The sequence below is a fragment of the Heterodontus francisci genome, chromosome 8 (genome assembly GCF_036365525.1).
Source record: "Heterodontus francisci isolate sHetFra1 chromosome 8, sHetFra1.hap1, whole genome shotgun sequence".
Taxonomy (NCBI): Eukaryota; Metazoa; Chordata; class Chondrichthyes; order Heterodontiformes; family Heterodontidae; genus Heterodontus; species Heterodontus francisci.
This window is the reverse complement of record NC_090378.1, coordinates 50,708,947-50,723,413: the sequence shown is the minus strand read 5'-3', so window position 1 is coordinate 50,723,413 and position 14,467 is coordinate 50,708,947. Positions and strand designations below refer to the sequence as shown.

Here is a 14,467-nt window from a genome sequence, read left to right as displayed (position 1 = left end):
TATTTTCCTGGAGGCTGCCTCCACACTTGCCATCTTATTAAGGACAGCAGGTGAGCTCCTGATGCGGCCAGCCCAATCAAGGGAGTGGTGGGCACTGCTATGGCAGATTGGGGAATGCAATATGGAGGTGCCTTCAGAAGGGTAAGAATAATTAAATGTTTCAGAGAGGGGAAGGCGGTAGGCTCCGCAGAACAGAGGGGAAAGCCCTCCAGGGGATTCATTGGGACATGGAGCCTCTGACTCCAGTGGTTCCCCAGCTTGCGGTAGGGAGATCGTCTTGATTAAGGTCCCCATGGAGGGTAGCTCTGCCACTGGCTGAACACAACAAGCCCAAAATGTTGGCCCTAATTGGGGCCTTAATTACTTAAATTGGCTGCCTGTCTCCATTCAGCAGACAACCAATCCGCATCCTGGCCCGCCCCGGGAAACTTCCTTGGCCGTGCGAATGCATCAGGGGAGCCATTCCAGCACGGCTCCCTGCTATTTTCTAGCTTAGAAGCCAAGCATATTGGAGATTAATGAACACCCATAATATATGATAGAGCTGCGAGCTAGAATCTAAGATATATTGCAAAGATGTTGAAATGAACTAAGAAAAGATACAAGCAAAATAAAAATGAAAAACTGCAAATGACAGAAATTGGAAATAAAAGCAGAAAGAGTTAGAAATACAGAGCAGGTCAGTTAGCATCAGTAAAGAGAAAAGGCAAGTTATGACATTTTATGTTGATCCAAGTCATCAGAAGGGTGTAAGTAAATCCTTGCACAATGTTTCCATTGCTCTATATTTATATTCCTTACAAAGTGTAGGTATTTTGCTCATACACAGTAACGTACGAGTTTATACCTGTAATACTGCTTCTGGGGTGGAAGTGCCCAAGTTATATTCAGAGAGTGAACTTTCTTCACAGGGACAACTGCAAGATAAAATGGTACGATATTTTATTACAAAAATTTTAAAGATTCAAATGTTTGTATGTGAAAGAAGATTATTTTTGAAGCTATTTAACTTAAATGTCTTTTGAATGCTGATGCAGTGATAGCTTTCAAAACAACACTTGTTGGTCTGATAAGATGGATATTCTGAAAGAAAGCATCCAGGTTTGAAGAATTTTTTTCCAAATGTGACCATTCATACGTCTTTTGTTACCTTAGCTAATTTGGCTAAAAACATAAGATTACAGAAGATTTCCAAGTGGCACTCAAAGGATAAGTGTTTCTTTTCCCTTTATTTAGCCCAGTGTCACAATTGAAAAGCTATGAGACTAACAGGTGTTAGTAACACAAAGCATAAATTCTGCATTTATGGATACAAATTACATACAACCTGTACAAACTCAATTAACTATTTCACATTTCCACACTGAGCTATTAAAGCATTTCAAGAGAACATGGTATTATTGGAAATTAATTTACACATACCTCTATAAAGTTTATTAAAAGCAGATGTATCAAAGGGATCCCTGACATCAGAGAAGTCTGGTTTGGGCAGACCACTTCACACATGGGACATTAGGAGAAAATAAAGATTTATTTGTAACAGTTATTCAGAAATCAGCACTAAGGAGCACATTGTGCTGTTTTAGAAGAACAATTTTAAGCTAATAATTCATTTGCTCTACCAATATACAGCTAGTGATCACATTCATCTGATCACTCTCAAGAAGCTTGACACAATCCAAAACAAAGCAGACTGCTTGATCGGCACTCCCTCCATCACCGGTGCACAGTGGCAGCAATACATACCACGTAAAGATGCACTGCTGCAACTCGCCAAGGTTCCTTCGACAGCACCTTCCCAACCCACAACCTCTACCACCTAGAAGAACAAGGGCAGCAGACGGACAGGAACACCTGCACGTTCCCCTCCAAGTTGCACACCACCCTGACTTGGAACTTTATTACCAATCCTTCACTGTCACTGGGTCAAAATTCTGGAATTCCCTCCCGAGCAGCACTGTGGGTGTATCCACACTACATGGACTGCAGTGACTCAGGAAGGCGGCTCACCACCACCTTCTCAAGGGCAATTAGGGACGGGCAATAAATGCCGGCCTTGCCAGGGACGCTCACATCCCAATAACGAATAAAAGAGAATTTTAAACCTGTTTGACTTGCAGAATCTAGGCATTCTTTAAATTAGCATACAGGCGTTCTTGGTTTTATTTCAATGGCTCAGTAACGTTAATCCAGCAGACAGCTGAATTATGAAGACCAGAGAAATCTCAGATTCCGTTCCTAGTCTATCCTGAGTTTGCTAATTTCAGCCAGAGTGGCAGTAAGGTTATTACAAGTGAAATCAGCATCTCAGGATTAAGAAGGAAAAGCTGGAGTGGGGTAGGAGGGAAAATGGTCAGTGTTCTACACCTGATTACTACTCAGTGATTCCTACTGGGAGTTCATGTGTGGGATTTCAGGCCAGGAGAGGATTAGGCTCACCAAGAAAGCCCCCAGAATTGAGTAACTTGTTAAAGGTCGCTGTAATGACTCAAGCATGAATATCAGCCACCTGACTAAAGTATTAGAGAATGACGACTGCCTATGGAATCACACGCCAGCAAGAAATCAACACTTCCAGGAAAAGAGAAAGAAGAAAAATGTTGAAAAAAAGCACCAATGTAGTTAAAATATAAAAAAGGAATTTTAACTAATATTTATATTTTGCATGAGATTTTATAATAATACACAGAACAGGTCTTACTTGTTTGGTATTTGAGAAAAAATTTCCTTCACCCAAGTTTCCAAAGTGTCCAGGGTTTCTGCAATTATTCAAAAGGAATTAGCAACAGATCAAACACATCAGTTTCACTAAAACTGTTGCTAGAATTTGTCAATTGCAGTTTACAATGACCTATAGAAATCACAGATGTACCCTTCAATGTATACATACACTAAATCATTAAAATAAAAGTAAAATACTGCAGATGCTGGAAATCTGAAATAAAAACAAGAAATGCTGGAAATACTCAGCAGATCTGGCAACATCTGTGGAGAGAGAAGCAGAGGTAACGTTTCAGGTCAGTGACCCTTCTTCAGAACCCTTCTGAAGAAGGGTCACTGACCTGCAACTTTAACTCTGCTTCTCTCTCCACAGATGCTGCCAGACCTGTGGAGTATTTCCAGCATTTCTTGTTTTTATTACACTAAATCATTACCTTCTTACACAATTGATTGAATCCACTTTTGTTTTTTAAAGGAATTTTTTTAAACTTTATGAATTATAAATTCTGCACATTTCTAATGAACTCTAATCTTTTCTGCACATCAATTTTTGAATCCTTAGTGTAGCATTACAGACACTATACAATCCTAATAAAATCATTAAGTATCTCTATATTTGCTGCAGAAAAAATAATTTGTACAACTCTCAAGTGAGATTTAGTTAACAATACCCTATGTTAATGACAAGAGCTATCTCTTGATGCTTTCTCAATAGCTACAGTTTTTTAATTTCTCAGTATTTCTAAGTATTTGTGTAATGTATAGTTGCTTGCTTGTAGGCATTGCAGGTAGAGAGACAAGGCCAAGTGTAGTCTTTAGGCGAGGTGAAATTTGAGGCTGGGGGTGGGTGGGAGGCTTAATTGAGCTAGGGCACACAGGTATATTTCAGTCCCCAACTATACGTTTGGCTCTCATGTCCACATTTCAATTATAAATTACTATGCCCAAAACCGTCCCAACAAATGTTTGGTATAATTTTTGATAATCTATCTATATTTGTGCACACTTCTGGTCAACTTTTCCATTATAAATTTCTATGTCCACATTTATTCTTGAAACTGCCTATGTAAACCTATCACGCTGTAATTACACTGTCTCGCTATTGGAGGCACTGCAATGCTACCACTGTTGCGAGTGTATAACTACAGAATAACAGGTTTATATAGGCAGTTTCCTTGACAAGTTATACTAATATTTTGTTGAACGGCTTTTGAAATCATACAGTATATAAATAGGCTAATAAGCGCTACTGTATGACCCAAAATAAAATGTAAAGCATACCATTCACCAAAGTGAGCACTCAATATTTACCTTTTGACTGGACAGCCAGAGTCATGTAATGAGCAGAGTAATGTCGCTTGCAAAACTCTTTAAGTCTTGCATAAGTGTCAATGTTCTTCTCTTTTGGCGTATGTTTCAGAGTCTGAGAATTTCCTGTTGATATCACAAATAGATAAAAATCTATGCAATAAAAAGACAAAATTAAAACATTTAGGGTAGACCAGGAAGGTAAAAGGGAAATAGACATCTTACCCCAAAAGAATTTTCCCATAGGATGACCAGGCTTAGCAAGGCTTCCAAATAACAATTCTTTCCTGCTGGAGTCAGATGGCAATGCAAGCTGAAACTCTGCCCAAAAGAAAAGCGTGAAGTGTTTGTTAAATACTAGTTTCTTAGTTCACATTCTTAACAAAGATTGCTAGGGATTATAATGGATGATGCTGTGTTGGCCACAACTAGATGCAACAGTAAGTTATAATTAGTGGTCACCTTGAACTCTATAAATCAATATAAGACACAAAAAAAAACCAGAATATATATGCTGAAATTGCACCTTACCACTATCCACTGCCTCTACTTCCCGGTCAATGGTGTCTTGGATCATTAAGGGGCCAATGAAAAATTGTGCCCATCTGGAAGAAATGCATAATAAGACATGTTTCTAAGTAAGACAGTAATGTCTCTGCTCTCAGTAAATTCACAGTTTTAGAAACTTAATGATGCCAGAATATTTTTCCCTAGTCAAAAAAAGATTTTTGAAAGAGGTATAATGTCAGAAAAAAGGAAGTGGTAGAGAGAAAGCTTTTGAGTACAGCTCTGTGAGGATCAGCATTACAATTCCTCATCTATATAAATAATCAAGACCAAATTTGTTGCAAGCTGGTCATATTTGCTGTAAAAGCAGCGCAGACAGGAGATGAAAGAAAAAAAGGCTTGCATTTATATAGCGCCTTTTACGGCCACTGGACATCTCAAAGCATTTTACAGACAATGAATTTCTTTTTGAAGTGTAGAGACTGTTGTAATGCAGGAAACGCAGCAGCCAGTACGTGCACAGCAAACTCCCACAAACAGCAATGTGATAATGACCAGATAATCTGTTTTTGTGATGTTGATTGAGGGATAAATATTTAGATTTTTTTTTTAGATTTAGAGATACAGCACTGAAACAGGCCCTTCGGCCCACCAAGTCTGTGCCGACCATTAACCTCCCATTTATACTAATCCTACACTAATCCCATATTCCTACCACATCCTCACCTGTCCCTATATTCCCCTACCACCTACCTCTACTAGGGGCGATTTATAATGGCCAATTTACCTATCAACCTGCAAGTCTTTTGGCTGTGGGAGGAAACCGGAGCACCCGGAGGAAACCCACACAGACACAGGGAGAACTTGCAAACTCCACACAGGCAGTACCCAGAATTGAACCCGGGGTCACTGGAGCTGTGAGGCTGCGGTACTAACCACTGCGCCACTGTGCTGCCCAGGAGACGGGGGATAACTGAAAATGTGCAAAAATATTATAAAATTTCTTGTGCCACTGTCCAGTCAGATAAATCTACATCTTTTTTCCATCAGGAAAATAATGGATTAGGGAGAAAGACACCAGAAATTTATTGCGTGCGGCCATCTGGTGGTCAAAGCCTGCAACTACTTCATGACATTTTACAGCAAAACTGAATGAGAAATGTTGATACAGCACTTTACTGAGAGGGGGAAACAGGGAAACTGAGGGTGAGGAATCAAAAAATCCAACGGTCAAGGAGGAAGGGGGAGGTAAGAGCTTTGATTCTACCAGTTACTAATAGCAGCTCACTGAAATTGCACAGATAACTAATAGTAACACTGGTAAAACTCAGATTTCCATCTTAACCAACACTAACTCATTTACAGTCTATATGTAACAAGTAGTAATAGCAGTAATTCTTTGATGTCCTACTTGTAACTAGAAGTAATCCCATAACCCGCTGATGTTCACCCTGAAACCAAAGCCCAAACCACTCTGCACAGGGCATGGTCAAGCTCCCCAGTTGGTCATTTTTAACAGGCCCAATCTCTCTCCCTATCTGAATTAAAAACAGAAAATGCTGGAAATACTCATCAGGTCTGGCAGCATCTGTGCAGAGAGAAACAGTTTTAAAGTTTCAGGTCTGTGACCTTTCATCAGAACTCCATGTCCCATGTGTAGGTGATAACTCTGAACTGGGAACCTCAGTCTCAGAGCTGATCGAGAACATAGAACAGTACAGCACAGTACAGGCCCTTCGGCCCACGATGTTGTGCTGACCCTTTAACCTACTCTAAGATCAAACTACCTACATACCCTTCATTCTACTATCATCCATGTACCTATCCAAGAGTCGCTTAAATGTCCCTAATGCATCTGCTTCTACTACCACCGCTGGCAGTGCATTCCACGCACCCACCACTCTCTGTGTAAAGAACCTACCTCTGACATCTCCCCGAAACCTTCCTCCAATCACCTTAAAATTATGTCCCCTGGTGATAGCCCTTTCCGCCCTGGGAAAAAGTCTCTGGCTATCCACTCTATCTATGCCTCTCATCATCTTGTACCCCTCTATCAAGTCACCTCTCATCCTTCTTCGCTCCAATGAGAAAAGCCCTAGCTCCCTCAGCCTTTCTTCAAAAGACATGCCCTCCAGTCCAGGCAACATCCTGGTAAATCTCCTCTGCACCCTCTCTAAAGCTTCCACATCCTTCCTATAATGAGGCGACCAGAACTGAACACAATATTCCAAGTGTGGCCTAACCAGAGCTTTATAGAGCTGCAGCATAACCTCGCGGCTCTTAAACTCAATCCCCCTGTTAATGAAAACCAACACCCCATACGCCTTCTTAACAACCCTATCAACTTGAGTGGCAACTTTGAGGGATCTATGGACGTGGACCCCAAGATCCCTCTGTTCCTCCACACTGCCAAGAATCCTGTCTTTAAGCCTGTATTCTGCATTCAAATTCGACCTTCCAAAATGAATCACTTCACACTTTTCCAGGTTGAACTCCATCTGTCACTTCTCAGCCCAGCTCTGCATCCTGTCAATGTCCCGTTGCAACCTACAACAGCCCTCCACACTATCCACAACTATAGCAACATTTGTGTCAACGGCAAACTTACTAACCCAGCCTTCCACTTCCTCATCCAAGTCATTTATAAAAATCACAAAGAGCAGAGGTCGCAGAACAGATCCCTGTGGAACACCACTGGACACCGAGCTCCAGGCTGAATACTTTCCATCTACTACCACCCTCTGTCTTCTATGGGCCAGCCAATTCTGTATCCAGACAGCCAAATTTCCCTGTATTCCATGCCTCCTTACTTTCTGAATGAGCCTACCATGGGGAACCTTATCAAACGCCTTGCTAAAATCCATATACACCACATCCACTACTCTTCCTTCATCAATGTGTTTTGTCACATCCTCAAAGAATTCAATAAGGCTTGTGAGGCATGACCTGCCCCTCACAAAGCCATGCTGACTATCTCTAATCAAACTATGCTTTTCCAAATAATCATAAATCCTGTCTCTCAGAATCCTCTCCAATAATTTGCCCACCACCGACGTAAGACTGACTGGTCTGTAATTCCCAGGGTTATCCCTAGTCCCTTTCTTGAACAAGGGAATAACATTTGCCACCCTCCAATCATCTGGTACTACTCCAGTGGACAGAGAGGATGCAAAGATCATCACCAAAGGCGCGGCAATCTCTTCCCTCGCTTCCCGTAATAACCTTGGGTATATCCCGTCTGGCCCCGGGGACTTATCTATCCTCATGTCTTTCAAAATTTCCAGCACATCCTCCTTCTCAACATCAACCTGTTCGAGCATATCAGCCTGTTTCACGCTGTCCTCACAAACGACAAGGTCCCTCTCACTAGTGAATACTGAAGCAAAGTATTCATTAAGGACCTCCCCTACCTCCTCCGACTCCAGGCACAAGTTCCCTCCACTATCCCTGATCTGCCCTACCCTCACCCTGTACTCGGACTTCAAAACCAACCGACCTGAACTAAACCCAGAGATTGCACAGAGGGCAGTGAGCTCAGTGTTTAGGGGAGTTCTCACAGGGGATAATGTCCGAAGTTCAGCTCAGCAACATTCCAAAACCACTCCTGAGCTCAGACTCAATAAAGGAAAGTTTTCATAGAATTACAGGAATTGCAGCATAAGAGGAGGCAATTCAGCCTGTGATGCTGATGCTCTCCTGTAACCCCATTCTCCCCAAAGATCTTTTTATAATTTTTCATTTTCAAACATATGTGTGTGTATATGTGTATATACACTATTCCCTTTGAAATGAAGTTTCAGACTGCCGTAATCACCACATGTGAAGTATCCAATGGTCTAATAACATTCAGTTCAAGAACTTTCATTCTCCTTTGCCTCTTGTTGCGACCAGTGTAAATCCTTGTTTTTCATTCCTTAGTTCCCCATTCGCCTACCAATGAAAATAATCTTTCACTATTTACCCACAATAAGATCTCATGTTTCACTAACCCCTTTTACTGGCTGCTCTTCTCTGAGCCACTCCCACCTTGCTGCTGCTGCTGCTCCTGGTTCTGTGGGAAATGCTAGTTTAACTGAAAACTAGTTGGAGCTTGCAAGACACATGCTCTACCAGTTTTCCACATATTTTGCAGAAGGATCCAGAAACTGGCACAAGACCATCCTTTGGATATTTAAATTGATCCAACACTGACTTCAGGCAGCCGACATGATACGCCTAGAAAGTGAGAGTCAATATGGAGGCAGCGGCACACGTTAGGTGCAGGATCTTGCACCCAGATATTGTTAAATATTGTGCTTATTATACACCCCAAAAAAAAAAGGAGAAACACATACCAATTTCTACCCCAATGTGTCCAAATAACTTTTGCTGAATGTGACTCATGTCAAATGCCAGGATACTGGATCAGGCCCAACAGGTAAATTGACACCAGATATAGATGAAACTGGATTGACATGGCAAATGAAATTTAACACTGATGTGTATATCATTACACATAAACCAAAAAATGTAAGCCATAAATACACAATGAGTGGAAATAAATTACCACAGGGAGATTTTAAAAAAGGAATCTTTTGAGTTATAGCAGATATGGAGCTTTGGACAAACAGACAATATAAAGGAACAAATAAAAAGCTAAGCAGAATGTAGGTTTACGCGAGTTAAGATTATGCTATTACATTGCAGTAGTCAGACCACACTTCTGTACCATGTTCAATTTTGACCACAAGCCACAAAAAGCATACATTTGTATTAGAAAATACAGAAAAGTATCAAAACTGATCCCAAGCAAATAAAATGAGTTATGAGGAAACTTAAGATTTACAATCTAGAAATATGGTTACGTTGAAATAATTAAACATTAATAGTAGAAATAAAGCAACCAAGATTATTATTTCAAATGCTGAGAAAGTAGGATTAGAATCGACCTATCATCCAGTTATCAAATTTCCACAAACAGAATACATAAAACCTAGAAGTGACCTTCTGATAACCTGAACCAACAGTTTCTTCCTGAAAGCTTGGCTAGCATAAAATCTCCATCAGAATGTCAAATAATATGTATTTTATAACTAGGTGGTCATCGAAGCCCAATGGACATCTTATACTAACTTGACATATTTCCTTAGCAGTACAAAGTAGACTACAGCTGAAAAGATATGTGAGTGAGCATTAGCTACTTCACAGTCATAGCTAGTGCTGCTCTTTGATTAATGCTTTAGCGTGACTAAAAATTGAATCCCTGCCAAATGTTCTTGCCCTCCCATTAGTGGGCCACTTGTCTTTGCTTAATGCTACCCTAGTGACCCAGGAAATATCAGCAGCATTCTCGTTGGTGTTAAATGATAAACTTAATCCTTAATCATAGCATTGTACATCAAAGGTCTTAGAAGATATTGAATACACACTTACCTATCAAGGGCCTCCCTGAAATACTTTCTCTGGATGTCAAACTGAAATACTGTGTGCTCACAATCAGTTGATGCATTATCACTACCACCATGTTTTTTCAGGAATGCATCAAATCCATTCTCATCAGGATACTTTTCACTCCCCATAAAGACCACTGCAACAAGAATCAAATGCATGCAGAAAACAAAATACTGAGATAACAGAATACCTATGATTAACAGCAATAACTCAAATTATATAAAGTAATATTCTGTTAAGTAAAAAACAATTTCATTGCAGGGGCCAATTAAATTCCCTCCAGTTAAAATTGTACTCTTGCTGTATAACCTCTTAGAGGAGATTTGTGTGGAATATAAACACCAGCATAAGACTAGTTAGGCTGAATGGCCTGTTCTATACTGTATATGCTAACTATAAATGTAACTCAAAATTAAATTACTGTTTTGTTGTTGAGTCTTAACGTGACATCAATGTAGCATGCCAAAAACTGCGACAGTGGCAAGTCAGCTATTACAAGGTCAAAATTCCAAGTAATAATTTGGAGGACAGAGAAATCAAAGACTTAACTAATAAAAATATATTTTCCCACAATTACATCTGTAATGTTGCTTCTAACTTCAGTATTTTACATCAACTTGCACTAATATAGTTTTTTTATAATAAAATGTCCTCAAGTGCTTCATGAAGCAGAAAATAACAGTACAGAGTAATGATGGAAGGAAAGATGGTTTAATGTGGTAACCAAAATCAAAGAGGTAGCTTTTGAGAAGTACCAGAGGAGACTCAGGAGAGTATTCCAAAGTGTCTAGCCATTGCAGCTGAAGGTGCAGTGGGGGAGATGCAGTTGAAAAGGAGACCATAGTTAGGGAGGAGAGGATGCTTGCTGGAATACAGAAGTTAGGGAAGGAGGAGGTCATTGAAGGACGAGGCAACGGAGCTACTGAGCAGGTTGAGTGCAGCTCCATTGCAAGATGGAGAGATCTAGGGGAGAGGTTGGCAGATCAGCAAAAAAAAATTATGTTTGTATTGGCAGATTGTTAATCGGGTTTATGTTGGCACTTCAAAGCCTAGCAAGCAGCCAACACCTTCAGGAGAAGGTAGGAGAGAATTGGTTGAGAACATAAAATTTAAGAAATACATTTATCACAAGAAAGTACTCTTGGTTACTCTACATTCAACCAAAATATTTTAAAATTACATTTACCTTAATTTTCCAAAGATATCAGTAAGACCCCTGCAGATCAACACAAATTTAAGGAATGGTTTGTGCAAAACAAATCTGATATCAACTTGCCAATACAAACATTACACAAAAAATATAGAGCTACTTCGAATGAGCTACTAGCTCATATTAAATGGTAACCTATTCAACACAAATTAAGGCTTGCATCAGACGGAATCAACTATGATAGCATTAACAAACTAATGCCACCAGGGTAGTATTTAAAGGTTTAGCTCCAAATATAACAAAGTTGGATTATAAACAGACTTAACTCACTGTGTTCCAAAAAATGTGCCAGTCCTGGAAGGTCATCGGGATCACAAAAACTTCCAATCCCAACACAAAGAGCAGCTGCTGACTATGAACAATGAATGTCGTTAGAAAATGTTAGTTGTAAGAATAAAATTATTTTTCCCCTTCCCTGTGACACTAGAAGAGACAGATAGCTTGACCCTAGACATCTGCCAATGTTGCTCTGAAACCAGCTGTGAGATGGTGTGTAATGCTTTCACAACTTTCCTTCCAAGTGTAGAAACTGTCCTGCAGCAACTTGGACGATGCTAAATGGAAGATCAACAAGCCAACATTCTACCTCTCCCTGCTGCAGTACATACATACCACAGATTTCATAGGATCACAGAAATTTACAGCACAGGAGGCCATTCAGCCCATCATGTCTGCTTCTACCAAAAATACTTAACTGCTCAAAAAAAATGGGATATTGGTCCTGCATTTCTTTCAGTTTAAAATAGTTGCAAATATTCCATCAAAAAATATTACAATTGGTAGTACAATATCTCCTGTCATTGGAACACACAAACTCCCAACTTTAATGATTTAGTTTAATACCTTACCTCCGTGAGCATTTAAAATAGTACACTCTCATCAGGTAATAAAGCACTACATTAAAACAAAGTGCTCCATTTTGTGGGATAAATGGAGAAGAATAAATCCTACATCACAGAAATGTATACCTTTTCTTTGCCAATCACAATTCTAATTGAAGAAAGACATGCAGCAGGTGACCTGGGACAGCAATTATTATATACAAACATTGACAGACAGGAAAAGACCCTTTGGTCCATCCCAGCCTGTCCCACACATTTGGGATACCTTACTTATCACAATACATACGCAGTGTGCAACCGACCCAAAACCATGCGATTTCCTGGGAGAGATAATAACAGGTATAAAGCCGAGCCAATTTTGGGAGAAAATCCTCTCTGACCACCAACCTCCCAACCCCACCAAGACAACTGAAACTAGTCCAGGGGATAGAACTGTAGCTGCTGTATTGAAAACATTTAAAAAGTAGCTGTTCTATTCTTAATCCTGAAGTTTAAACCTCATCAATGACAATCTTATCTATGCAATTTCTATATTGGAGGTGAAAAGCTAGAAAGATACTAGGCAGAAGAGAAAAAATATTAGACAAGACTCACGTTATCACTCACTCACATCTCCTAACAGCTGGTTCAAAACTACAAGCAGAGCCCAGGCAACAAGTCATTGATGATTAGTATATGCCACATGGAGAGAAAAATCACAAATATGAAAATACTTTATTTATATCTTGCATTTTATACAAAATACAATGGTAGAATGTATGTCAAAGTACATCTTCACTATTTGGAAATCAGCTTAACCCTACATTGAGTGCTATACAATTTATTACTTTCAGTGCAGTACAAAATAAATAATTTCCCAACTTTTCAGATTCAAACATCTGTATCAACATGCAATCTGTACGGTGGATTTAACAGAGCAGTTAGCCACTGGACAGACATAAGGCAAAGGATTTATGTAAAAATCAAATCATAAAAATGCTAGAGCACACACAAAAGATAGTTATGTATCACCATGTAGAAATCACAATTTTGCCTCATAACAACAACTTGTATTTACATAACGCCTTTAACGTAGTAGAACATCCCAAGACATTTCACAGGAGCGGTGTCAAAATTTGACATCGAGTCGCATAAAGTGAAATCAACGCCAATGACCAAAAGCTTGGTCAAAGAGGTAGGTTTAAAAGAGTGTCTTAAAAGGAGGAGAGAGAGAGGAAGAGAGGCAGAGAGGTTTAGGGACAGAATTTCAGAGCTTAACACCTTAGCAGCTGAAGGCACACCTACAAATGATGGAGTGATTATAATCAGGGATGCCCAGGAGGCCAAAATTGGAGGAACGCAGATATTTCAGAGGGTTGTGGGGCTGGAGATTACAGAGATACGGAGGGGTGAGGCCATGGAGGGATTTGAAAACATGGATGCGAATAACATCAAGGTATTGCTTAACTGGAACCAACATCAGTCAGCCAGCGCAGAGATGATGGGAAAACAGGACTTTTGGTGTGAGTTAGGACACAGGCAGAAGAATTTTGCGTGACCTCAGGTTTAGAGAGGGTCAAACAGGGAGACTGGCCAGGAGTGCATTGAAATGGTCAAGCTTAGAAGGATGGAGTTGGGTGGAAATAGGAGATCCTAGTGATGGTGCAGACATAGTAGAAAGCTTCTGAAGTAGGAGTTCTGAAGAAGGGTCACTGACCTGAAACATTAACTCTGCTTCTCTCTCCACAGATGCTGCCAGACCTGCTGAGCATTTCCAGCATTTCTTGTTTTTATTTCAGATTTCCAGCATCCGCAGTATTTTGCTTTTAATAGTAGAAAGCTTAACTCGGGGCCAAATATGACACCAAATTGCAAACAGTCCGGTTCAGCCTCAGATAGGTGTCAGGGAGAGGGATGGAGTCAGTGGGTAGGGAATCAAGTTTGTGGTAGGAACCAAAGACAATGGCTTTGGTCTTCCCAGTATTTAGTTGAATGAAATTTCTGCTCATCCAATACAATGTCAGACAAGCAGTCTGATAATTTAGAGACAGTGGAGGGATCGAGAGGTGGTGATGAGGTAAAACTGAATTTCATAGCTTACATGTGGAAACTGACACAATGTTTTCAGATGATGTTGTTGAGGAGCAGCATATAGATGAGAAATAGGGGGCCAAGGATGGATCCTTGGGAGACACCAGAAGTAGCAGGAAGAGAAGTCATTGCAGGTGGTTCTCTGGCTACGACTGTATAGATAAGAATGGAACAAGGTGGGTGCTTTCCCACCCAGCTGGGCAACAAGGAGAGACAATGGAGGATCGTGTAGTCAAATGCATCAAAGGCTGCAGATGGGTAAAGGAGGACAAGGAGGGACAGTTTCCCTTTGTCACAGTCACACAAGATGTCATTCGTAACTTTGATTAGAACCATTTTGGTACTTTGGCAGGATGAAAAAGTGATTTTGAGAGATTCA

At 40.2% G+C, this 14,467-nt stretch overlaps 1 protein-coding gene across 2 annotated transcripts in view; it reads right to left on the bottom strand.

The window, feature by feature from the left end:
* The window catches only part of LOC137372826 (nardilysin-like), a 168,985-nt gene that overhangs the window by 143,813 nt on the left and 10,705 nt on the right, over positions 1–14,467 (bottom strand). For both annotated transcript variants that reach the window (XM_068037138.1, XM_068037139.1), the window contains exons 3-10: positions 11,447–11,528; positions 9,949–10,102; positions 4,561–4,634; positions 4,255–4,350; positions 4,033–4,155; positions 2,702–2,759; positions 1,423–1,496; positions 848–917 (exon numbers count right to left, since the gene is read on the bottom strand). In XM_068037138.1, the coding sequence (XP_067893239.1) occupies positions 848–917; positions 1,423–1,496; positions 2,702–2,759; positions 4,033–4,155; positions 4,255–4,350; positions 4,561–4,634; positions 9,949–10,102; positions 11,447–11,528 (731 nt within the window). The remainder of the gene's footprint in view (positions 1–847; positions 918–1,422; positions 1,497–2,701; positions 2,760–4,032; positions 4,156–4,254; positions 4,351–4,560; positions 4,635–9,948; positions 10,103–11,446; positions 11,529–14,467) is intronic.